Here is a 26742-nt window from a genome sequence, read left to right as displayed (position 1 = left end):
AGATCAGTGGACCCGAAATACAAGTGCTCAAAAATCCCACCACCTAGTAATAGCAAAGATATGCATGCAAGAAGAGATATTCAGGAAGTCCAGCCGCAGCTGCCTCTGCTGTGCAGACACATCTCATCCCTCCCGACTGTGTCAAGGTCGGCTGTTGGTTGGCTCCCGACAGACGAGTGTCCTTGGCTATGTGTGGAGTGGTGGCTTGTGAAATGGCACTGATGACAAATGCTCAGGAAACGCCAGTGCCCTTGGGTTCTTCCGCTGACCACAAAGCCTGCGGGGCTTGTACAAGGTGTGGCCCTGGCCACTGTGTCCGGCTAAAACCAATTCATCCAAAGCTGCCATTAGTTTGCTTGAAAAATTTTAGGTAACAGCTTTAATCAAATTGGATTTAAATATTTTTAATTAAAAGAAATAATATTTTTACTGGTAAAATCTAGAATAATATATTTGAAGAAAATGAAAATTACTCATCATTACATTACCAAAAATAACCACTATTTGTGGATATTTTGTTTATTTTCTATAGTGTAACATATATGACATGATAATATAATTTAATTTTGGATTAAAAATATGATACACTACAATATATAGTGAAACACAATTGGGATGTGCAAAATTTTTCTACACGGCTTATGTAATATTTTCCAGTTATTAAAAACTATTTCAAAACAGTTTTAAGGATTGCTTAAAATGCATCTGTTAGATAGGTCAAATTTCCTAAGTTTAGAAATTTAAAATTTTTTCCAAAATTTGTTACAGTATAATTCTGTATGATTATTAGTCTTGTGTTGCAAATTTTGCCCATGTTTTAAAATATTACCTTAGATTATATTTCTATAAATGAATTACTGGAAATATTTCCAAGTTTTCCCAAAAAAGCAATTTATATTTCTAAAGCAACATATAAAAGTGTCCACTTGTATTCTAATCCGCATTGAGTAATATATATTTTTAGTCCAATCTAGTTTTATGTGCAAAATATCTTTTCTCTCATGACTGCTCTAGTTATTATTTCCTTGAATACGAAATGTGCACATTTGTAACTTAAGATTTTGAGTCATTTAAAATTCTCCCTTAAGAAGCACCTCTCTATAATGTTCTTTTGTCTTTCTTAATCATTAACATTTCTCTTCATAATTCATAAGAGAGCTTTGTATGTATATAATACCTTTGTCATATTTGTGAAAAAATACTTTTCTAGCTTTAAAATTTTTTAATATTTCTTGATAATCCAGGTATTTTAGATTTTAGTTTAGAAGTTTTTCTTTGCATTTTCTTCCATTCTGTCTTTGCTTATGAAGTTCCTTCCCATTCTAGCATCAGATAAGTACTCACCTGTTTTGTTTTCTTCTGGTACTTAGTGCACAGCTCACAGTTGGGTCTTCAGTGCGAAGAGTGGCGGCCAGTATGTGGCACGTGCATCACTGCTTCTGGCCCCCGCGTGTGGGCAGATGTCACTGACCTGTCACAGCTCCCTGTCCTGCTCAGTCGTGATGCGGCCCTCGGCTATTTCTCAGTGCAGCTGCAGCTGTAGCCACTACCAGCCTGTCCAAGTCAGAATGTGAGATTATATCTTTTTGCCATCTTTACCGAAGGCCAAATTTTCTGATATTAACAGTAAGGCTGAATAGTTTTAAAACCCTATAAATCTTGTGTATTCGTGGAATAATGTATAGTCTTGTTCATAGCAACACACAGTCTAATAAGTTGCGATCTTAACATTTCTTGGTCAGGGTCATGAGCTGTCTGCAGACTCCTGGCATCTTTCTACGGAACAGCCGCTGCTGGGACGGGACATCTTATTCCTGTCACTGGATGTGCCCTTCCAACCGACCTCAGTTCTGGGTCTGTCGGCACAGTCCCTGAGAAGGCGCTTGCTCGTGACTGCCTTACTCATCTCCAAGGACGTGACCCCTCATCTTAGTAGACATTACTGACCCCTCTTTGGGAGCTCAACCCCATGCCCCAGCCTCTTTAGCTTTATTATCACTCATACCTTTTCAAGGCGTTAGGTAAGGGCCGTGTCTGAGCATATCTGAAGGAAGTTCAGGGAGTTTCTGTATGTACGCCTGTTGTCTGTAATACTCAGTGTCCTGTAAAATAACAGGCAGAGGGGAAACTGGAATTATTAATTCACGATAATTAAAATAAATTACTGTTTATTGTATGCATGATATTGAGTTAAATACAAATATCATGTATTTAATTCTCACAATAACACTGTGAAGCCATTTTTAATACTCTTCTCTCTTCCTGTTTATAGGTGAGAAAACTGAGGCGGGTCAGCTATCCCCCAACTAGTAAGTGTGGAGCTGGGATCTATAGCCCGTTCTGTCTGGCTCCTGGGCTGTTAACCACATGCTCAGCCCTTGGACTGTCTCTGCTGAGGTAGAGGCCTCTGCATTGCTGTAGAGCTTCAGGAAAATAGTCAGTTTGTCCCGAGTGAGCAGAGCTAAAGCGTCATGCAGAGAGTTGCCCGTCTTTCTTGGCCACGGTTAGGAATTTGTTAAGATAGAGCAATGGAGTCCATGACCTCATACCAGGGTGGGACACAGTGTGAAGTGGGGGCTCCCCCTGAGTGAGCCCGCCGTCTGATGAGGTGGCAGAGGCCCTTTTGCCATTTGACACTTGCTTCCTGTGGATCAGGGGTGGGAACCAGCCTTCAGAAGACCACTGACCGAGTATACCTGTTACTTAAAAAAAATAATAAAATGATAGATTTTTATTCATCCCTTTACAGATTAAGATAATGAATCAAAGTTTAAAAAAATAAAAATAGGCATTTCAACTCTATATTTTAACCATATAAAGGAACAAGTACAAGAGCAGGAGGAAAGGAGACAAAAAAGACAGATTCCATGGTGCTTCCCCCCTCCCCCCTCTCTGTCCATGCCCATCCACCCCTTCCGAAGAGGATCAGCTCTCACCAGACACACACACAATCGATCTCCAGCCCTCTTGCTCTGTTGCCCGAAACTAAGTGTGATGGATCTCACCACTGCTAGCGTCTCTTCCTTTCGTTTGGAGGGAGACTTTGGGAGACTCTGCCACTTGCTAAGAAACAGGATCTGCCTGACCTGCCCGTTGCCAAAATCCCAGATGTTCATCTAGGCGATGCCCCTGGTTCTTCAGAGGACTGCAGAGCATGACCCCACTGCATCTCTTATCTGTCTACCTGTGCACTCCATGGGCTGCCCGTTATTTTCCCATTAAACTCCTTCCATGACTGTGCAAGTTATGGCTGCGTCATAGAACATCTGGAAATTCCATACAGGTATATGAATATAAAGTATCATTACACTCTCATTGCACTGAGCTAACATGGACATCTCCTATTGTGTGCACCTCAGTTTTCCTGTGCACACATACGTGTGTGTATGCTCATTTACAGATATGTGTACACGTGTCCACGCACATGCGCATTTGTAATGAGATACTCTGTCAATGAGACTATCATGAGTGAGATGTTCCATGACTTGTTCAGCCATACCTGACATTCCTGCTTAGTCATTTGGGTCAGGAAATCCTGTCTTTCCCTCCCTGTTCTAACTGGCCTTCCCTCTCTCTGCTGACTACCCTCTGGGAAGGTGGCCTTTCCCACCCTGGGGTGACAGCAGGTTTTGTGGAAGAGCCTGTGTGCCTGGGGCCAGAAGCCCTGCTGCTGTCAGGGACACCGCCCTTCTCTCAGGAAGAAGTGGGGCTTAAAGAGCCCGTGGCCTGGGTGGGGACACCCTAGGGACGCCCGATCTCACCAAATGCCCTGCGGACCAGTCCTGAGCATGTGAGGGCCTCAGGGCAGAAGGCTTGGAGTGCAAAGGTCATGACCCCCTGGAGGGAAAGGGCGGAATTGGGAGGTGGTGAGCGTGGAACACCCATTCTGTCTCCCTTGGTCTGTGGCTGACTCTCACAGGTGAGGCCCCTACCGCCCAGGGCCTGGGTGTGAGCGTCTGGCCCCACAGCAGGCAGTGCCCTGCGGGAAACTGGCTCTCTCCCAGTCTCCCTCACAGCAGCCTTTCCATATCAGCGCCTCTCTGCTCTCCCCCACTTTCTTCTTTGTCAGCCTGTGGATTTGCAGCTGAAATGCATTATTTCAATAAACATCCCCGGTGGTGGAATAACTTCCTCTAGCCTCAGGGAGCCCGTGGCCCACAAAGACGGGGCCTCCTTCTGGGGAGGACGGGGCTCCAGGGCTGCCCAGGGAGCAGGGCGGGAAGTCCAAGACTCACTCACTGGCCAGCTGAGTGTTTCACGGACGCACCAGTGAAGCCAGTGAGTTTTGTTAAATGTATTTGTCCTTTTCTGTAGAAAATATGAGGGATCACGGTCTTGGTGCTTTTGCCCAATCCACCGATATGTTTGGAGTGCCGGGGAACACAGCAGGCAGCATACCCTCAGGGCGCCCACTGTCTCACAGCAAGGCTGATACATAAACAGATCAACATTAAAATAGAAAGCAGTGAATACCAGAAATGGAATTAACCAATGGAATTAGCAATACAAACCAACAGAGGACAGAGGGAAAGATAAAGCGGTCTGTCGGACTCAGACTGATAATAGTTGGAAGGAGCAGGCACCAGGCACATGAAACCCAGGAAAAAGTGCGTTGCAGGAGCAAAGGAACCAAGTCCTCGAGCACACACACCTTGGTGGGTCTGAGGAATTAAAAGGTGGCTTGGTACTGCGAGGGAGACAATGAAGAGAATTAGCTTGGAGAGAGAACCAGAAGCCCTCTTGAATAAACCCGGAGCTAGCACTTAAGTATCCATAACTATCAAGGGCCTTGGAAAGTCTGGAAAATGGAAGTGCCCAGGAAACTGATACATCAGGACAGTCTGTAAGGCTGAGGAGGATTTCATTTGCTTCGGGGTTGCTGTCTTCGAAGGAGAGCTGCTGACAGCCAGAAAACTGCTCTAACCTTCCTCCTGTAGAGACGCAGTGGCAAGGCTGCGAAGTGCCTCCAAGGAGAAGGGAAAGAGGCACGAGCCTGAGGGGCCTGCTCTTGGGTAACTGAGAATGCACTTGGAGATGCAGGGACACGTGTGTGCAGGGATCATCCCAGCCCGCACCTCCAGGCTGGGCCCGACCCTGACCCAGGCTCACGGGGCCCAGGCAGCCCTGAGTCACAGCCCCCAGCACCATGATCTGTGTGGTCTGGGGCAAATGACTCAACCTCTGGGTTTCTGTTTTGTTTCCTCTCTGTAAAATAAAATAATTAGGAGTGTACTTTCTAAGCGAGCAGTGGTTCTTGAACTGAAGCGTGCATTCGAGTCCCCTGTAGACTTGTTGAAACACGGATTGCAGAGCGTCCCTCCCTGGAGTTTCTGGTTCAATAGGGTTCACGTAGGAATTTCATTTCTAATGAGTTCCTGGTGAAGGAGGCTGCTGCTGGCCCCCGAGTCTACTTGCAAAGGGATCTTCCTAAGGTGTCTTCAGCCTGAGTCACGGCTGTGACTGCAAACCTCACAGAGTGAGGACTTCCTCGCTGACCTGTCCGGCAAGGTCATTCACCGCGGCGATTCCTGTGGCTGTTTCCTCCAGGCCTCTCAGTGGTGCCCAACTCCTGGTTCTGTCTCCTGGTCGCTGTGATGTACTCTCACATGCTTCATCTCAGCCCCCTTCTGCCCTCCTCAAACTTGACGTGCCTGTACACCCAGAGCTTTAAGGATATCAGGCAGTTTTGAGCTCTGGGGGAGGGCAACAGAGTTTGAAAATGTAAGGGGGGAAGTTCTGGGTAACACAACATCTCTCTCCTCAGGCTGGATGTGATGATAAGGCAGGGAGGGAGGGGATGGCTCTTGCACCAAATGCCTTTCCTTAAATGTTTGGTCTTATGTGATCAGATAAAGAGAAACTGTGTTTAGAGATCTGGGCAACTGCACTGGGAGGAATTTAAAGTAGAATGTTAAAGCTAGTGGGGTTTTAGAGGTAGCCATCTTGGTGACGTTTAAAAACCAGTGCTTCTGCAGCTTGTCCACAGCTCTGAGACCACCAGGAACATGGTTGAGCTTGAACAGCTAGGGCGAGCTCAGCAGTCTCGGGGGGGCGGGGGGGGGGCGGGTCAGGGGAGGGCGCTTACCTGATTCTCGGGCCTGGAGTGGGTGGTTTCAAGGCCCGCCTTGTGAAGGAGGAAATGGTTGGGTGTGGGAAGAGTTTATGACATCATAGCTTTGGATTGGTGGGCTCCGCAAGGCCAGCATCTTGGAGGGGCTCATGATAAGCAAGCTGTTAATCTTGAGAGCTGAGCTGTTTACTAGAGTCAGAGCCTTGTCCTCTGGGGAGAGGAATGTCCGGAGCTCGCATAGTCCACGTGTTCTCGCTTGGTCTCAGAATTTTTAAAATAGGGATGGAGAGGTACATCTGTTTCCAGTATTGCTCAGCGTAAAGAAGTAAGGGGACTGACGTCAGCTTCAGTTCTCAGGGACCGAGGGGAGCACTTCATGGTGTGGGGTCCCCCCGCACTGTCAACCAACCAGAGCATCTCCACATGTTTCAATTTGGGATCTTGACATCAGATTTCATGGAAAGAAAGGGCTTTATGCTTTGAAAGGGTTCAAAATCCAGAACTATATAAAAAAAAATCCCTTTAGAAAAGAGAGTGTGGAAGCCCACAAAGGAGATGTGAGTGGCCCACAGCCACACTGCTGGGTCACAGCCGGGGAGAGCAGCAGGGGCTGGTGCACAGCTCACTCCAGCTCCACCTGTGTGGAGCCCCCGGGATGGGCCGGAGGATGCCAGACCCCTCCACCAGTCACCACCAAAGTCTCGGTAGTTTTACCCACTGAAGGTGTAAAAATCCTCATATCACACCTGAGGGTCAGGGATTTTCCTATGTCTTCCATCTTTACCACCGGAAACATCTGGTCTCCAGAGCTCTGTGGAAGGAGAGGGAAGAGGGGGCCAGAGCAGTTGGAAACACATGTCACATCCGCGCACAGGCCACTGGCCCGAGCTCAAGTGCGAGGGGCTGGGAAGCAGAGGGGAGCCCACAGCACGCTCAGAGAGCACCCACTGCCACTGTCCTGCCCAGGATCTGGGGTGCATGAGTACTTCATCTTCGCTGTGTTTAGCCCCCAGTTTCTAGAGGAGAAAACTCAAGAGCAGGAGGGATAAACGACTTGGTCGTAACTGATGTGGCCAGCCCTTGAACCCAGATCTGACTTAGGACTAGTGGCTCTTTCTCCCTCCCACCCTGTTAGGGAAGGACAGGAGTGCGGAGGAGGATGTGAGGCCAAAGCCAGCCTGCTGGGAGGTAGCACCCATCTGTGCTCCTTGCAGAGAGGCAGAGAGGCAGACACTGGTGGGCAAGCTGAAGCTGAGGTGCAGGAGATGGAGAGAAAGACTGACAAGATCTTAGTGACAAAAATAAGATTAAACACACAGATAAAATGTTAGCAACTAGGAAGAGATGGGATTATTTCCCTTCCCCTGACACAAAAGGAAGAATAAGAGGTACTTTCTCAACTATAAGGATCCATGGAGCTCACCTTCCTCATCCTGTACACCAAACCTGAGATTGTGATGACAGTGATGGGGCAGGGGGGGCGGTGTTCTGCCCAAGCACAGGGGGTAGCAAAAGAGCAAGGTATGAAGCTGACCCAAGTACATAGGACAGGAGAGGCCGAGCACCTGAGGCCCCCCGTCCACCCTGACTTGGAGGCTGGGATTCTGAGCTGCCTCGGTCACCTTTGCCCCTGCTGGTCACCACACCCCCTGGCTTTTCTCTGGCTGCCCCACCACCCTACTCTGCAATCCCTCTCACTCCTGCAGCTGCATGTTGGGTCCTTCCCCTCTGCTCTGGACCCCGCGAGGCCTCACTGGAGGGCCAGTTTGCCCCTGTTTCCTGCCTCTGCCTTACCCCCTTCCAGACTCGCTCCCGATGAATTCCCCTCCACCCCTTTGGCTTGTTGGTAGAGTAGTTGGCCCCTCCATACTCCTTTCATCCTTCCAGCTCGTGACAGTCCTCGTAGCTAAAATGCACTCACAGGACTCAAGCTCATTTCGATAGTTTGTCCTAGGGGAGAAAACTAGGAAGATCCAGCCTTGTTCAGAGAGGCAGTGAGGCTGCCTCCTAAGTCCATCCCTAACCAGCTCTGAGACTTTGCATGGATTATTTCATCTTTGGGTCTCCTCACTCTCTCTCCTCTGTGAAATGTGGAAAGTAGCTGTTTCTACCTCCTAGGTGTTTCTGAGCATTGCAGTTTGTTAGTGTATGTAAAACACTTGAAACAGTAGTAAGAATACTATAACTGCTTACCATTGTCACGATTGTTACTAAACACACAAGTAACACAATACAAGGTCAATAGTGATAATGGTGTTAATATTTCCTTATTGTAAAGATCTGTATCCTTGCTTTGCTTTATTCTAATAGCACATAATTACTGGTGGGCCATATCGATATTGGAGTTATAATAGCATCTCATTTAATTCAAACATAAGAATGTATCTTACAGAATGGAAGGTGGTCACAGTGTAAGTCACATTGCCATTTTATACTCTTGCCATGGGAAATGCTGCGACCAAAGGAGCGCTTTCTCTCAAGTTATAAGGGAAGTTTTATTGAAGCTGGGATGAGAAGGAGGAAGTCCTGTCACGTCACCATCAAAATGAAAAGTCTTCACATAACGATCCCGCTGCTTGTTTATATTAAGACATCTCAGCCTCAGATCACTGTGAGCAGAGACCCTGGCAGTTGGGGTCAGCCCTTCGGAGGCTCAGAGGACCTGGAGGAAGGGCAGTGCAACTTAATAAGGTGACGGGCTTCACTCTCAGCAACGGCTCTGCTTGCAAACAGAGAGGTGCAAGTGGGGAAGGGGGAGGCCATGGCATAGACCCGGGAGCTGAGATGAATGCAAATTCAGGGTGCAGTGTTAGAGTACTTACTCTGCCACTGACAAGATGGGCTGGGTTGAGAGTTCACTCTGCCATCTCGGCAATATCGTCTGTCCTGGCCACATCTCTGTTACTACCACACTGGCAGCCTCTGAAATACCCACACTTAGCATTTTGCAGGTGGAAATCTAGACTTAGGGGAAAGGGAGCCTCTCGTACTGGGAGATCATGAAGCCCTTTGCTCCAGCCCTCTGGGAGCTGCAGAGCAGGGGAAAGACAAGCGTCCCTCTCCCGATTCATCCTGCCTCTGATCCGAACACCCCACTCCACCTGATGGACTGGATAGGGGATTTTACATTTTTATCCATTCAACTTAGAAAAGAATGTAAGTCACATATCACAAGTGCATAGTTGATAATTTTCACAAACTGAACACACACCTTTTAACTAACACCCAGATCAAGAAACAGAACAAGAAGCACTTTTAACTGAATAGATTACTTTTGCCTTGTTGACACTTCATAGCAATTGAATAACTCAATGTACACACTTTTGTACATGTGTTTTTCCCTCGACATTACACTGATGAGATTCATCTGTAGTGTTGCGTGTGGCTGAAGAGCATTCTCTGCCGTAGAGAATTCCGTCATATGAACGCTATGGACGCGCCTTCGGTAGTTTCCACTCGGCCTGTATGACTGGTGTTGTGGGAACGTTCTAGTACATGACGTTTGGTGAACTCATGTACACATTTTGGAGGGATATATCCACCTCCACACCTAGAAGTGGAATCGCTGGGTCACACAGTATGCATATGTTCCGCTTTAGGTGACACTTGACAGTTTTACAAAGTGAGTGTACCAATTTAGCCTATGGGGGGTTCCATTTGCTCGCCTTTCAACTCCTGTCTCCCTAGATGCTAGGCCAGCATGACCGACTGCTCTTGGAATAAGCAAATATAATTGGGAACATACTTCAAACAGGCCACTCAGCTTTCTTTTCAAAGCAGAGCTAATGTTGCTGTTGCTCACCTCAGCTGCCCTCTGACTGATGAGATTTGTCCTTGAGCCATCAAGTCCCTAGAGACATAAACACTGATCACATTCTTGGCTCTGATTTTCCTCTGACTGCTGAGAGTCCTGTCGAGCATTTGTTGCTGGTGGCTGCTGTCAAAGGACTGAGTCTCCGTGACCTACTTGTGACAAGAAGGGTGAAAGGACTTGGCATGGCTGTTCCTGAATCTGGAAATATACTTCCTAGAATTGAAAATAAAGGCACTTTTTGGAGTTGGCAATCATTTTGGGGGGTGGGAGCTATTAAGTGCCTATTGAAGAAGCTTAATGTGTTCACGCCGGAAATTGCTTTCATTCTCACCAAAGAATTCATCTTCATCCCATTGTCCAACTCACAATTTTAGAAGTATCTGGATGGCTTCCATTGTGGATATTTGTTTTTACAGGCAGCGTATTTCTTGTGAGATGTTTGGCAAACATTTGTAATAAAGATTTTGGATTTGCCTTTGTCAGTACAGATGGATAAGATCACCATGCAAATCAAGCAACAAGTAGCATTGAAATGTTTAAATGAGATATTAGATATAAATGAGTGCTTTGACTCCTCTCTTCCTCTCCCACTCCCCAAATATTTCTTTAGCTTCCATATTTTGATAATTGTTTAGCAATTTTTAAAATTGGGTTTTGAGTAAAAGACTTTTAAAAAATACCATCTATCTACCATGGAGATTTCTCCACTTTGCAGAAAACCAGTAAAATTGTTGCTTTGCATGCTGCCTTTTATTTGTAAGCAAGTAAAGATGACAAGCCAGTAGCTAGGAGTTGAGGAAGGTTTGTCCTATGGGTAAGCTCTTCAGCCAGAAGGGATTTTAAGTGCCGCTTTGAATGGTGCAGCCCATTAAGATTCTTAGAAGTTGATAGTGCTGTGAAATCAGCATCCTTAGTAGATAACTTGTAGCACAGCTGAGGCCACCTGACCATCTTATCACTCCCTGCTTAGCAAAGCAAGTTAACCACATATGCACCTATTTTGTAGTTGAATTTCTAGAAATGAAATTGCTAGGCCAAAGAGTAAAGTACATTTCGAAACTTTAGAATTGCTAAACTGTGGTCCAGAAGGCTTGCATCACTTTTCACTCAGTTAAGTGTACAAGAATGTCTGTTTTTCTCATAGCTGCTTTTAAACCTGTCACAAAAACATATTCTCCTTGGCTTCCTTTGAGAGCCCACTGCTCACAACTCCACTTTGCATTTTCTTAGCCTCTACCTGTTTCTTCTCTGTAGCTCATATTTTGCACCTTCTTATAGCTTACATATTTGTCTACATACATCATCCACCTACCCAACCCATCTACCTTCCTACCTAAGAATGGAAACTCAAGTGGATAGGAGGAATTATTAAGCTCTTATTTGTGGATTTTGGCTGACGTGCAATTTCAGTTTCACAGTAACTAGTGAAGTAGACAGTTTGGGTAAGTTGAAGAATGCCTGTATAATGATAAAGATATCAAGATCAGGACCTTAAAGTATTCAGTGATCAAGGTCTTTTACTTGCTGTAGGACGTGTGGTGAGGGAGGAGCATATTTCCGAGAGCAGATGCAGTGATTAAGAATCAGGTTGGCTGTGTTTATATCTCTGGTCCTCCATGTACTGACTGTGTGGCCTCTAGTAAGGAACTTCTCTCATCTATAAAATGGGGGTAATAGTTGTATTTATCTCATGGGATTATTATGTAGATTAAATGACAATTCATGCAAAGCACTTCTCACGGGGTCTGGCACAGGGCTATTATCATTAGTTCATTGCTTCCCCCTTTTCAATGCACTTACTATTCCATTGAACAAGGAAAGGAAAAGTCTGCTCTCAGTCCCTACATGAGACTCGCTGAAATTTGGATGTCCTTCCAAATTTGGATGTCATAGAGAGTCAGTTTACTTGAAAGGACTGAGCTTTCTGCCTCAAAAAATAAGCAAAATGGTGCTAAAATAAAGTAGCAAGGGAGGGGTGCAAATTTTGTTTTTATCTATTTGAAAACATTGTCTGCTTGAGCCTCAGATTTTCATCTCTTTGATGGACCAGCAGAAAATGGGCGCCTCTCTCTTCTTCCTCATGGCCCATCCGGCGCCCATCCAGTAGGCCTTCAGCGAGGAAACAGGCCACGCAAAGCCCCGTGATGCCGGGACATGGGACAACCAACAGCACCTCTCTCCTGTGACACACACACAAAAAGAACCAAAAAATGATGGAATTTCTTTCTTAATCTCTATTTACACCCGACTTTCCAACCCATAAATCCATAGAGTTTCTTTAACTCTGTGGTGGTCCCGAGACTGTAACTGTATGCATGTCCTTAGATTTTTCCCCTTCCCACACCAATAAAATAAGGATTCTGTTTTGGAAGGCTTGGTGACTCTCTCCCATGCGCTGAGTAGGTTTTAGTCCTACTAGACCAGTTCTTTGGGAGCTTGTATATTGTAGAACGAGGAGAGAGGTGAAAGTGAGGAAGACTTTGAAGCCCTTGAACTTGGGCCGGGGAGGACATTTTCAGGAGAATTTTGAAGGGATGTGAGGAGTTAAAGAGATTGACCCTTGTCACAATGTTTCATTATTACAAATAAATTACTTCAGTTAATTCACTTTTTTAGTGGCTGAGTGTCTTCCTTTGTTCAATTATATCAAAATACAATTTTTAATGAATAAAAAAAGCACACATCTGATAAAAATCATGGTGAGCATGTGTCAGGTTTTAATTACTGCAGTCATGCGGGGACTGGCGGGGTGACAATGCAGGTTCGTAGGAGGACGTGAGAGACTAGTGGGCCTAGAGCCAGTAGGGAAAGACAAGAGAGAACAGCCCCGCAGTAGAGAAGACACTGCAGTAAGGTTGCTAAGTTAGATACACAACGGGCTCATCTCCTCCGAGGCAGTAAACCACAACCTTTGGTGTTATCTTGTGTAGTGGACCAAAAGCATTTGTAGCTTATAAATTTTCTGCAAATGAACATCTATCTTTCAGGTCTGTGAAATGCTGGGGTCCTTATCAGTGGTAAAGAGTCAGTCAAACAACATACATCTGGCGCCTGGAGAGTCCCAGGAACCTTGGGTGGGCTTGTTGGACAACTCCCTGCAAGATAACACATTACCCAGTTATCTTTTTGCTCTTTGAGTTTTGGGTAATTTTTCTTTCTTAAGAGTCCTTTGTATGGTCATGAGCGGTCCCCTCAGACTATTTTTGATCACAAAAAAAGGGCTGGTGTCATTATGTTTTGCCTGCCTCGTTTCCAGAGGAGCAACATATGTAACACATTCCACATAACACATTCTTGTGCAGCCTGTAAATCTACCCCCAGGAGAAGCAGAGCAACTACAGAAGCCAGAGAATTAGCTTTGGTCTGGAGAGTTTGTAAAGAATCTGGGATTTCATCTCAAAAACCTCTGTTCCAAAGACCACTTCCCCAGATGTTGGTTTGAATGATTCTCATATGCTTATTTTTTCCAAAACAAGAGAAACAAAATTAAGAAATTCATCTCCATCCATGTTTCATATTCACATGCCTAAAACCACGTGTGGATTCTCTTCTCGAGGTACCCCCAAGTTGCTAATGTTTTGAGACCACCAGGAAGTGACCCTCCTTACTGCCTGTAAGTCTGCAACTTGTAAGCTACAGAGTAGATACGTACTAACTTCCCAGGGTGGTCTGAACACAGTGAGTAGGTCCACATATGTCACCCAACCTTTGTTACTAAGGAGTGGGCTTGCCATACTGGATAAAGTGGATGTGACTCAGGTGTGACACTCCAGCTAGGGCCTAAATTTAGTAATCAATTTCTCTAATTATATCTCTGAAAATAAAAGAGGACGGATTTCTAGTAAATCTATGCAGATAACTTTCTTGCCACGCAGAGAAAGAAGTCTCAGCAGAAATTGTGGAATTCTGAGCCATGAGAACCAGCTGCCATTTCATAAATGGATCATTTCAGTTTGCAGTTGCATGATTCACCAAACTGAGGGTTAGAGAGACAGTAACGAGAAAGACAAAGGGAGTTTTTAGATGCCTATGTAAAAATGTAATATTTTAGAAAACATTACCAGCACTATATCTTTGAAAAAAACCAAACATAGTTGATTGCTGTCCACAAATCATTCCTGCCTTGTTGAGTCTTGATTAGCCGTCTGCCTTATGATGTTTTCTGCTGCTGGATGCGAAGGGGCACACTCAGTCCCCCGGGGCCTAACAACTGCCCAAGCACTGCCCGTGTTTGCGGGGAAGCCAGAAGCCTAGGCCTCGTAGTCTGAATAGTTGAGGGTACCTGGTACAGTTGCTCCCACTGAGACTCTGAGACCATCCTTCACAGAGCCCCGATTTCTGGCCTCTGCCTCAAGCGAAGGTTTTGGGTGAGCACAAAAGGAAATCAGGAGCCCCCTGTGGAGGACTGCCGGAGGGGATGTGGACTAGTAATAAAACAATGGAATAAAGCCCTCTCCTGGTGCATGATAATAACTTCAGCCCCTCTCCCCTCCTCGGAGGTTGGGGGTAGGGCTGAAACTTCCAAGTTTCTAATCATGGCTGTCTTTTTGTGAGTAGTCCTCATCCTGAAGCTGTCCCGGAGCCCACCAAAAGTCTCCTCATTAGAAAACAAAGATGTTCCTATCACCCAGGACATTCCAAGAGATTTAGGAGCTCTGCGAGAGATGCTCTTACAAGCATCTCTTATTCCTGTAATAATTCGGGAGATTACAGGAGTTTTAGGAGCTCTGTGTCGGGAACCAGGGGCAGAGACCACATGTATATAGTTCGTATTACATCACAACTAGTAACCCTAGAAGCCTCATACTTCTGCAAAAGAACGCTGCGTCTCTTCATGATTTGGCCACTCTCCCTATGACCAGGGCAGCCCCTAGAAGAGTGCCGACCTGGTTTAGAAATACAGAGCGTGCGGTATTATTGCCTAGTCACTCTCAGCCTCCCTCCTGCACGGCAGGGTCTGGCACAGGTGTCAGGACGAAGAAGCCAGTTGGGGGCATTTGGCCATATAGAAAGTTTTATAATGTGACGATGTGATGCATAAAATTACTTTGGCAATAATAATTTTTTCTGAATTGAGGGTCTTGTCTTGAAAAGAGCTATTAAAAGAGAGCAGACGCTGTTTTTCAGACGGAAGCCTAAGCGCCCAGCAACAACGAGCGGCTCCGCTCCACTGCCTATTTATACCGACGAGAACCACGTATCTAAAAATTTGTATGTGAAAATGACGTACTATAAGGAACTTCAGTCTCTCAGCACTCAGGTCTTTGTTCTCTGAAAGTCAAGGCCACATGAAGTCAGCACGAAGCACAAAATTATTCTGGTGATTAGCCAGATCTTTGTTTTCTGGACTAATTATGCAGAAGACAAAGGATAATGTTTACTTCCTCTTGTTAATAGCAGACTGAATGGTCCAAGACTAATCTATCATTTTAATGGAAAGAAAACCACATTCCACTTTTGAATTAATATAGTATTTGGCAGTAAGAAAATCGTGGGGTTTTTTTAAGTGAAAATTGAACCAGATTTGTCAAAGTTTTAAACAAATTTCTTCTCTCAAACTCTTTGTTTGAAAATATGTATGTATGTATGTATGTATGTACATACATGTTCCTCACTGGAGGATGTGTTTATTGATTCAGAGAGAGAGGAAGGAGGGGAGAGAGATTGAGACAGCGATGTGAGGGTTGCCTCCCGCACATGCCCTCACTGAGATCAAACCCGTAACCCAGGCATGTGCTCCGACTGGGAATCAAACCCGCAACCTTTTTGGTGTACAGGACAGTGCTCCAACCAGCTGAGCCACCCAGCCAGGGCTTCTTTCAGACTTTTACATTTGCAGATTTTACAAACTAAGGCAACTAAAATTTCCTTTTCTTCAAACCCCCTTCATCCTGTTCCCATGAGGGTTTTTGGCTCTTGCCATCTTTTTTTCACATTCTGGCACAGCCGGATATTTTATTGTAAGAAGAATTCCGTTTTCACTGACAAACAACGTGTGTTCCATTATCTTCTGTGCACACACACACACACACACAGCACTGCTGGCCTCGGTGCAGTCTCAACCGCCCAGCTCATTCACAACTTTTAACTAAAGTAACCAGTTTCTCTTTCATATTGACAACTCAGAGGTAATCTTTAAGAGCCATCTGTTACAGAAGCACCCTCACAGACTAGCAAAGTTCACGGACACAGAGAACATGACCTACGGCTGGCATGCACATCTCATTTACACACATACACTGAAGGCGGTAGCTTCAAGTCTGCAGCTGAGTCAAGTTCATGTACAGACACAGATACAGGAGTCTGTAACCAACCAACCAGCTCCTGTCTGGGGTTAAAAAAAGAAAAACCCTTGGAAGTCAGTAGACTCTGAGAGTGGTTAATTACTCACTTGACATTTTTAAAGGTGCTTTTCCCATCCTTTAGACATATAACCAGCCATGGGCCGTTACTTTATCCATCACTCAGATACAAACACGTGGTTTCCTAACCAAAGCTCACACCTTTGCCTCTGGTCTCTACCTGGAACACAGGTATCCAATCAAGGGGACCATGCTGTCAAACAGGAAAGGAATTCCTTGTCAGATCATAGTTGATTTTGAGATTCTTGTTCTGAATGATAATAACCAGAATGATTGGGCCCTAGCCCTTTTTTTTTAGGTCTCAGAAATAGCTTTGCTTCTATTAACCCAAGTGGGTTTTTGACATATAAACAATCTGACTTGAAGAACTAATTACGTTTTCCTTCCATAATGGTTAGAACTGGAGCCAAGTTCGTGGAGCAAACATAGCAGTAAAGACAGAAGATAGTAACGGTTTTTAAATTGGTCTCATTTTTTTTTCACTCTTTTTAGCATCTTCCCCTTTGGACTCTTCTTTTTTTCTTGCTATCTTCTAATTTATCTGGCCATCGGGTCCATATTTGGGAGCCACATGACCCCTTTGTGAAGTAAAGCGGATTCTCTCTATAAATCAAACTCCCATGTTGGGTCCATTTCCAAATCCCCGTTTGTGAGGCCTCTTGTAGTTTGAAGGATCAAAGGTTTGAAGGATTAAAGATGCTTTAGAATAAACAAGAAAGAGTTGTAGCTTTAAGTCTGTGTTTTCAAAAAGCTCTTGTAAGAACTAATGGGGACATTATTTTGTACGCCAGTGGTTTCTGTTTACTTGGTTCTATGTTTTGCTTCCTTAGAACTTGATTCCCTCAGCAACGAGGTCCCCGCACTCGCTGCCACTGCTAACTGGCCACATCCCCACACAATAACTCTTGATAAAGCAGTACGCGCCGAGGGGTGCAAGTACAGCTCCCTGATTGGCCCTTTGGATCACACTGATGGGTCCCTTTGTGGCCTTTCACACTATGAGTCAAACTCTAAGCAGGACTCAGTGGGAAGCATCTCCTGTGTATCAGAAACATCAAGTCAGAGCCATGAGACCCCAGATTTCAGGCCTTCCACAATCACAAAACCAGTGTGGAACTTGGGGTATTTGACTCGTATTTGTTTAAAATCAAGATATGAATTCCTACCAAGTTCCCAAATCATTTTAAAGTGAGGCCAAACTACATGGAGTCTAGCCTAGAACAGACCCCCGTTCTGCCATGACCTGAATTGCTGTTGGCCCAGCCGGCGGTCCAGGCAGCGTGCCAGTCCTGAGACCAGATGTCAGGTTGAGTGAGCCAGGGTCTCCGCGCTCAGCCCCGGGAGGATGTTGTGTTAGCTTATCTCATCTGGATCCGAGGCTTTGTCCGAGAGGCAGTCGGTAGGCTCAGCGGGGGTGAGGTCTGAATGGAGAGGCCAGGCAGGCTCATCTTTGACAGTTTATTCCATGAACAATCACAGTTTCTCATCTACTTTAGTGATCTTGGACTTGGCCTTGTCTTCATTCTTTATGTTGTCCAACCTCACTGACTCCTTTCCCCGCCTGTGGCACTACTGAAACCTATAGTAACTCGTCTACTCATGCGCACCCTCAGCTGAACCCCTAGAGTTTGGCTTTGCGGACTCTCCTGCCCCTGTAAAAGACAGGTCCACTGCAAAGAAGAAGATTTTGTGACTTTCCTTTCATAACCTGCTTTCACTCCTCTATGCAAGTTTTCTCACCCCAAGCTTTTATTGCCACCCCTTTAAAGCTTGCCTTGGAGAAGCACTTGAAAGCTCTTTCTCTCTCTGGGGCAGTCTGTGTATTCAGGGCTTATGTGGGGACCTGCTCCCATCATCCAGAGCTCTGAGGTTGCCTGTGCTGGTAACTGACAGTGAGTATGGCAGGGTTTCCAGCCAGTTTTTGCTTATTTGATCATTCTTAATAGTAATAGAGAACATTTGTTAATTTTTACAGTGTGCCAACTGCTGTTATAGGCGTTTTCGGCATCAGCTCATTTCATGCTTATAATAATTCCACAAGACAAATTCCAGTGTTTTCCCTTTTTACAGATGAAGAAACTGGTTCACTCTGGAATTACGGAGAAGTAGGGCTAATTTAGCTTTAAAACTCTGCACGTAGACCTCCTTCTGTGCTCAGAATGCAGGTTAAGCTCCCGATCTCCATGCTGCATGTGTGGTCAGGGTCGTGCTGCCACCGTATTCTCTGTTCCTCCGCGTTTGAAAAGATTCTACAATTCCAGCTCTGTATGCATTTTCAGAGGAGACTTGAAGAGCTGTGAGAGAGGCAGTGATGACATTCATTTAATGGTGTAAATTTTGCATTTTGCCTCTTGTGAGAGAGGACGTTGTTTGTGCATCTGTTGACATAATTCTGTGCTTTCTGGGAGCGAGATGGCAGGGAGTGGTGCTCGGCGCCCGCGGTGTGTTTGGAAGGGCACCAGCTTGCGCTTGTGCGGCCGGGCTCCGGCTCTAGCTCCTGGAGCCTGGCGGGGCCAGCTGCGGCTCAGCAGGCACTTTAATTTAGTTTCCTGAACCACTTGTGGATCCAGAGTGTTTCATGTGTCTCAGAATAATTGAAAAGGAAGCAGAAACAGTTAAGTCAGCTGTAAAAATGGGATGATATCTAGCAACACAGCCAAATAACCAAAGGTCGTTGTCCTGAGAGGAATCAGTAACAAAGAGCTTTGGAGAGTTCCCTGTTGGTTTGGACGGAGAGGCTTGAGTGGGTGGTTGGAAGGGAGAGACGGTTCAGGGTTCTGGAAATAACTTGTGCAGGGCCAGTGAATTACTCAGCAGGCTGTGATTTGGCTGTGGGGACATTGTCTGGGTCTTAGGGGAAGAACATGGCATTGAAAATGGTGGGAGTGGAAATCTTTATTGGAGTCTTCAGTGCAAGAGAGGAGAGGCCGAGATGATGACATCCTTTCTCATGCGCTTCCTTGGTGGCAGTCTCTCAAGGCCGCGTACCTGGTCCTGTCTGTTCAGAGTAGTCTCTTATGTCATTTGCCCCCGTTCACCATGTCCTAACCAATCTCTCTGCTAGTTCCTGGGACCCTGAAGCTGGTTCCTGTTATAGGAATTTCATACTTGCTCTTTTCACTGTCTGGAATGTTCTCCCTCTGTGTCTGCACATGTTTCTCATCATCTGAGTCTCAGCATGCATGTCACTCCCTCAAAGTGTTTCCTCCTGATCACCCTGCTAAGATACCTTCTCCGCCTACACTCTGTCTGTCTCGGCAGCCTCTTCACGTCTTTCATAGTGCAGGCTACAACCTCTAATTCTTTTTATTGCTTTGATGGTGTCGCTTGTTTGGTAACAGTTTTGTATATCAGTGCGAATTTTCTGGCCTGGACAGTTGTGTTGTGATTAGGGAAGGTGGTAACATGTAGGGAGGCTAGGGGAAGGTTCGTGGTAACTTTTACTGGGTTTGCAGGTATTTTACATATCTGAAATTATTTCAATATGAAAAGTGAAGAATACAAAAAACAGATGCAGTCTCTGCCTTCAATTGTGGCCCCTGCCTTCAAAGTACTTACAGTCCTAGTGGTGGAGATTGACATTTACGGAAAAACGTGCAAATGTAAAATTTCTAAGTGTGGTAAGTGCTCCAAAAGGATGTACAGAGTGGGGTGGGAGCAGGATTGTGGGGTATTTATCCTAGTTAGAGGGGTGGGGAAAGAGCGTTTGAGCTGAGATCTGAAGGAGGACGAGCAGTCCGTGAGACGAAGGAGGCAGGGAGAGCGTCCCAGGCAGCACAGCCAGCACACACACAGGCCTGCACTGGCACAGAGCAGGGCACGTTCAAGAAATCAGAACAAGGCCAATGGAGACAGTACTGAGAGAGTGAGGAGAGGAGGAAGGAGAGCGGTCAGAGAATCAGGTAGGCAGTAGAAAAGACAGATTGGGGTGATTTCTAGAGGAGGATATGGGCTTCAGGGAAGGAGGTGTTACCATTAACTTAGCATTTATTACATACCAGGTTCTGTGCTAGAAAGAGCCCTGAAGTAGATGCTGTTGTTAGCCTACGTTTACAGATGGGAAACGTAAGTCACCGCCAACATCACCGAGCAAGTGTGGATTCCAGCTCATCGGTTCTGCTGAGCAAAGCTCTCCAGATCTGACAGGCCCACGAGAGGGTCTGCACTGTCAGCCCTGCCTTTGCCTTTGCTGAGCTGGTTCACTTGAAGCTCACTGTACAGTAGGTTCTCCATCATCCAGAACTGTGGGGTGATGAAGGTTCAGGGGAATTCCACCTTCTGCGTGACTTCCACTTCCACCTGTGCCCCCACGCCTCCTCAGTGTTTAAAAACACAGAAGGTGGTAGAAAGTGTTCCGTGGGACTTGGATGGTCACAGGATTCCCTTCATGACTGAGAAGGCACGTGTGGCTCTTCAAACACATCATCACTGTCAATGCCACGTGACACCGAAGCAAAAAACAAAAAACAAAAAGAATCCCCTTAGTGAAGCTGGGCTGAGTCTAGAGCAAATGCCAAACATTGCTTTATATAAACTATTGATATCAATGCCTTCCTCATTTGGCCAGTTCCTCTCTTTTGTAACTGCGTGTCTAAGGGGAGAGTGCGGTCCCAGTTGTGAATCAGACTGAACTTTGTGCTTGTTAAGGTTCTGTGAACACAGTCATTTAGTGTTGCGTTAATACCATTTCTTCTGTGGGGTGGGCTATGTCTGTTTTTAGCCTTCTATGAATACGCAGAAAATCCATTTGACCCAGTGTGTGCACTACAGGCATCCCTCAGAGGTTGCTGTTGATGGTTGTCACTCTCCCTTAAGTTGACGTTGACAGGAAACCTGAAAAAGGAAAATGACAGGGATGGTTGGGTTTTGTGGCTGCGGGTGGTATTCCATTTTTATCTCAAATGGCTTAAGGCAGATTATGGGAAAGGTACTGTGCTGGTGGGAATGTGGTTTATATCTTTAAATTTTATCCCCACAAGTTAAGCTTCCAGTTGGCAAAGGAATTGGGTGACTAGTCACTGTCCCGATTACCAACCCTGAGTCTGAGTATTTGGAAGGTCAAGACTATGCGTTTGCTCCCGCCCAGAGCACCTTTGCTCTGGCCTGGATGAGCACCTTATTTTTAATTTAATTTTTGACCGTCTAAAACATGCAGAGACCTTCTCAGTAATTCTAGATGTTCAGGTTTGGATAACCTCCTACTGATTCAGGCCTCCCACGTGCCATGCTGCAATGGCGGCTGGTGGTCGAGGCCGTTCCCTTGTGGGCCTCGGGGGGACTCACAGGGAACAAGTGAACCCTGCTCTGTATGGTCCGTAATGGATGTGGATGGAGCTCCATGGGTTCCACTTAGTCAGCGGAGTAGCCAGGCGGCCACAGGCCCAGCTCGTACGGAAGGAAGAAAGAAAGAACAGATTTTGGAATAGGGGAATGAGGGTTCTAAGGTTGGTTGGCTGTTGGGAAGCAGAACTTGGAGAAATTCTGTCATCTTATTCAGGCTTCCCCAGGTTTAGCTATACTCACATGTCTGTGTTTGTGTAATTACTTCTAATTACACGCGTGTCATTTCTACACGGGTGTAGTTCCACTAATCCCATGTGGAATTTCACCTACCCACCAACACAGTGAGGATACTGAACAGTCCGTGCCCACGAGGACCCTAATGCTGCTCCTTAGGGCCCCACCCACCTCCCTCCCTCACTCCCCATCCCTCATTCCTGACCTCTGGCAACGGCTAATCTTCTACATTTTTTGTCATTTCAGAGTTCTATAAATGGAATCACACAATGTGCAACCTTTTGGGACTGGCTTTTTTCACTCAGAATAATTCCCTAAACACTCATCTAAGGCAGTGAATTCCACCCTTTTTCATCTCCCGGCACAAATAATTACTAAATGTCTGTGGCACACCAAAATATGTATTTCTTGCCGATCTGAGAAAAAAAAAGGTATAACTTTGATTCATTCACACTGATGGCTCTTACTGTGTTGGCTGATGTCCTTTCTTTTTGTTTGACAATCTAAGGGAAGGGAGGTCCATGCCCCTGACTAGATAGTCAGGTGGTGCATGTTTGAAAAACGCTTGCAGCTCACTGGTCGAGCATCGCTGTCCTAAGCCGTGCTGGGCTGGCTGAAACCTCTGAGAGCTGACTACCCCTTGAGCTGAGCTTCCTGGTGGTTGAAGTAGCACTTTATTCCGCTGGGTTTTGAACAGACCTCTTTCAAGTTTCAGGGAGTTGCTCGCTAGTTATAGGATTCTGGGATCTCGAGAATGATTCTATTTTTTTTCATGATTCTATAGCCTGTCCTAGGTCTTGCCTTCTAAACTATGACCCTCATTCATTAAATCTTATTCATCCTGAAATCTGTTGGCCACCTTGGACGTTTCCCAGTCCTGCCCTGGATCTCGCAGCTGGTTTTGTACCTTTGTGAAGTAGGATGAACCAAACCACATGCAGCTTTTCCAGCTTGTGTGTTCTCCAGTTTTACGTGTGTTTACTCTGTGGGGAGACAGTGTGGTGTATATGAAAACGCATGATTTTAAGGGCCTAGAAACTCCTGCATCTTACACTGACCTTAAGTAAGTGTAAGGCCACTCTGGGCTTCAGTTTCCCCACTTGCAAAATGGCGACAGCAGTACGTTCCTCAAACAGTCATTGGGATATCAGCTTGGCATTTTAAAGCTGATGCATTGCCTTGCACACAGCAGTCACTGAATAATTTAGAGGAGAAGGAGAAGAAAGAGAATGCTCCCAATCTTGATGGTATTATCTTGTTTATAGTGAGGGACTGAGTTAGTGAAATAGGTAATGATTATTTCAAAGAAGCACTTTCGAACCTCCCTATATGTTTCAAAATTCAGTTGTCTTGCTTATATTCATTTAAGTTGCTCGTTCTTCCATTTCAGTTGTGTGTAAAGAACATTGCATTCACACATTATTAATCACAAAGCATAAGTGAGCAATAGTTGAGAGAGAGAGAGAATTAACTCACTGCCTTCTGTTGGGTGTGCAGACAGCCTTGGCAGCCCCCAGAAGCTGGCCCTGCAGCGAGAGAAGTGGGAGAGGAACACCATGCCCAGCCGCAGCCTCTCCCGGCGTTCCATCAGCAGAGAGCGATGGGTGGAGACACTGGTGGTGGCCGACACGAAGATGGTTGAGTACCACGGCAGTGAGAACGTGGAGTCCTATATCCTCACCATCATGAACATGGTATGTGGGACTCCGTGGAGGGAGGGGCAGCTGGTGAACATGCTCCACACCCAAAATAAGAGACCCTTTTTCCTTATGATTCTTTTACCATAGGTATATGAATCTCTTCCCTGCCTAAGTGACTAAGGATAGAAATTCAGAACGTATTAGTCTTTCTCTGAAAAATGTGTATCCTAGGAAAATTTGTTGTTTTTTCAGTTACATTTTCTACTAGGTATCTATCAAGTGACTCAGTCCTTTCAGTGGGACTTCATTTCACTGTTTTATGTTAGTGCGTAAATGAGTAAACTGAGGCACAGAGAACTAGAACATGATTTCCTCAAGGTAGTCAGAGCTAGAATTGGAATAGAGTTAATGACCCTGAATTTCAAGCTTCCCTTTTGCATTGTTGATGTGTCCTGCCTTCCCAGAGACGGTTAGTCCTGTCGAGATTGGGAAGGTCGTTTGCCTGAGTCACTGATAATACAAGAGAGAAGACCCTCCCTCGGTCAGGGGCAAAGAGAAGAAAGGCAGCAATCCCTTAGGCACACAGACAGTCACTAACCTTGCATGGGCTCGGGGGCGTACCCCGTTCTTCTTTGCACTCCAGCAAAACTTCTGGACCCACAGATTTCATTTGTTTTAAGCACATCACAGTGCTGTCCCCCCTCCCCCTCTGGTATTTATCTGTTGTCGGTTTATACGGGCTAATGGTTTTCCGTGTCTGACTCTAGGTCACTGGGTTGTTCCATAACCCAAGCATTGGCAATGCAATTCACATTGTTGTGGTTCGGCTCATTCTACTTGAAGAAGAAGAGGTAAGGAATAGTTTCCCTCTACCCTTCCGACCTGTATCTTTTCTCCCTACTTCCTTTCTCCAAGACAGCTGTTAATGGACGAGCAAGAGGGCACCAGAAAGGTGCTTAGAAGCCCCTTGAGAGGAAAACAATATATCTGTATTAGTTTCTTGGGAATTCAGTGATGTCAAATTTCTTACTGTGTCCCGCAGAGACTTTCACGGTCCTTCTGGTCTTGCCTTATGTCACCCTTTGCCTTGCGTCCGCCCTCACACTCACTGGACTTTGGGTAGGTTCAGGAACACACAAGGTAATCTTAAGTCTCATGGTCTATGCTCTGGAGGTCCCCAGCGCCTGCAACACCCCTTCCCTCGCTCTGCTCCCGGCTGGCACCTTCCCACCTCTCAGGCCCTGGGGCAGCGCCCCTTCTTCAGAGCGGGCTCAGGGACCAACCTGTTCAAAGCTGCCCCACTACCATTCTCCATCACAGAATGCAGTTCACTTCCGTTGCAGGTACCATTCTCATAGGTCATTAACATTCTGTATATGTGTTTACTCCCTCCTTGCTCCTCTCAGCCACCATCAGAATGTGAATTCCGTGAAGGCAGAAGCTATTTCTTTGTTCTTGTCTATATCCCTAGCACATAACACCTGTGCCTGGGACATGAATGAATGAATGGAGTGAAATTTAGTGAATGAATGAACCAGCGACCTAATAAAATGCCTTTACAATCTACAAAGTTTAACCAGTTGCTAAATATGCAAAGAAGAGCATCATTCACATTGCCAACAGTAAGACACCTGAGGTCAAAATGCCCAGGGCAGGCTTCATTGTATTCTGGGCAGGAGGAGCCTCCCACTCTTCAGTTTGATTTGCAAACAGTAATCTCGAGAGCCTGGATCCATTGTTCTTCTTCTCTCCCTTACCACCACCCACTTTCCTTAGTCATGCAGGTTGGATTCTGGGTGTCTTAGAATACTGATAGATGGATTATTTCCCTGCCTGTGGAGCTTTTTTTAAGAAAATTTATCCCAGACCTTTTTAGAAACCAGGAAAAACAGAAACTATATGTCTTTTCAATATCCAACATGATCTATCTAACTCTGTGGGAATGTAACTGTGTCTGATTATTATTTACTATTGGTTAGGGCCTAGACAAGATCAAGTTAGGGGTTTATATGCAGAAAATTAATAGGGTACAAATGGTTTTTGTCCAGGAGAGATGAAAATGATTTGTGTCCAGCAAGAAGATAACTAGGGAGATTATGGATTGATTGGTCTGTAAAACATTGACTAAATTTTATCCAAATATGTAATTTATTATTTTCTTTTTTAAGTTTTTAAAAAATTTTTATTGTATTTTTTCCCACTATTTAACCCCCCTGCAATCACTTCACTGCTGTCCATCTCCATGAGTCCTTCTTCCTTTTCACTTAATCCCCCCACTCCCTCAGCCTCTCCCCCTCCCTGGCAATAGCTGTCATCCTGCTCTCTCTCTATGAGTCTGTCTCTATTTTGATTGTTAGTTCGGTTTGTTCATTAGAGTCGGCATACGAGTGAAATCATATGGTATTTGTCGTCTCTGACTGGCATATTTCACTGAGCATAATGTTCTCCAGGTCCATCCATGCTGTTGCAAAGGGCAAATTGCTCTTTTTTACAGCTGAGTAGTATTTCCTTATGTAAACATACCGCAAGATTTTTATCCACTCATCTACTGATGGGCACGTGGGCTTCTTCCATATCTTGGCGATTGTAAATAGTGCTGCAATGAACATAGGGGTGCTTATGTTCTTTAGAATTAGTGTTTTGGGTTCCTTTGGATATATTCCCAGAAGTGGGATTGCTGGAAAGGCATGTCAAGTGTATTTGGACATCATGGGCCAAGAAATCAAAAAGTGGCCTCAGATATGAGTTAACTTGCTTTCATTTCTATCCAGGCTCTATCTAACCTTGAACCAAGCTCTCATTTAGGTTTTAGGACCCTAATCCTATCCTTGAGACATTACATTTCCCTCAAGGGCTTGGACTCAGACTTGGCCTCTAGCCCTTTCCACTTTAGACCAATTCATTGGATGGCCTCCCTGCTCCCCTTTCGGGCAGGGGTTGGAGATAGGATTAGACTCTTCCCTCCAACTTTTCCTCCTTTAACCCTTGTGAGCAGTTGACATCGTGGAAACTACAAGATGTACAGTTAGTCCCACCACTTTCTAGCTGTATAACCTTTGGTAGGCTACTTGGCTTGTCTGTGCCTCCTTATCTCCATTTTATTATTTCTTTTGTAAAATGAGGATAATACCATCTACTTCCTGGACTTGCTGTGAGAATCAAATGTGTCAATCCATGTAATAGCATGGATTAATAGTGTGTTAATAGTTACTTGTTAGTATCATTTGTATGATTCCTATCATTACCATCACCGTCATTTAGATCCCCCAACAGTCCTATTATTAGCTCATTTCACAGATAAGGAAACTGTGCCAAAGGCCGAAGCAGGGTGTCCAGCCT

General features: G+C 45.4%; 1 protein-coding gene across 1 annotated transcript in view; it reads left to right on the top strand.

Moving 5' to 3' along the window:
• ADAMTS12 (ADAM metallopeptidase with thrombospondin type 1 motif 12) overlaps window positions 1-26742 on the top strand; it is a 208465-nt gene that overhangs the window by 80471 nt on the left and 101252 nt on the right. Inside the window, exons 4-5 of the mRNA XM_024578563.3 lie at window positions 23261-23457; window positions 24171-24254. Coding sequence (XP_024434331.3) covers window positions 23261-23457; window positions 24171-24254 — 281 coding nt within the window. The remainder of the gene's footprint in view (window positions 1-23260; window positions 23458-24170; window positions 24255-26742) is intronic.

Source organism: Desmodus rotundus, chromosome 1, assembly GCF_022682495.2.
Source record: "Desmodus rotundus isolate HL8 chromosome 1, HLdesRot8A.1, whole genome shotgun sequence".
Classification (NCBI taxonomy): Eukaryota; Metazoa; Chordata; class Mammalia; order Chiroptera; family Phyllostomidae; genus Desmodus; species Desmodus rotundus.
This window is presented reverse-complemented; position numbering and strand designations above follow the sequence as displayed.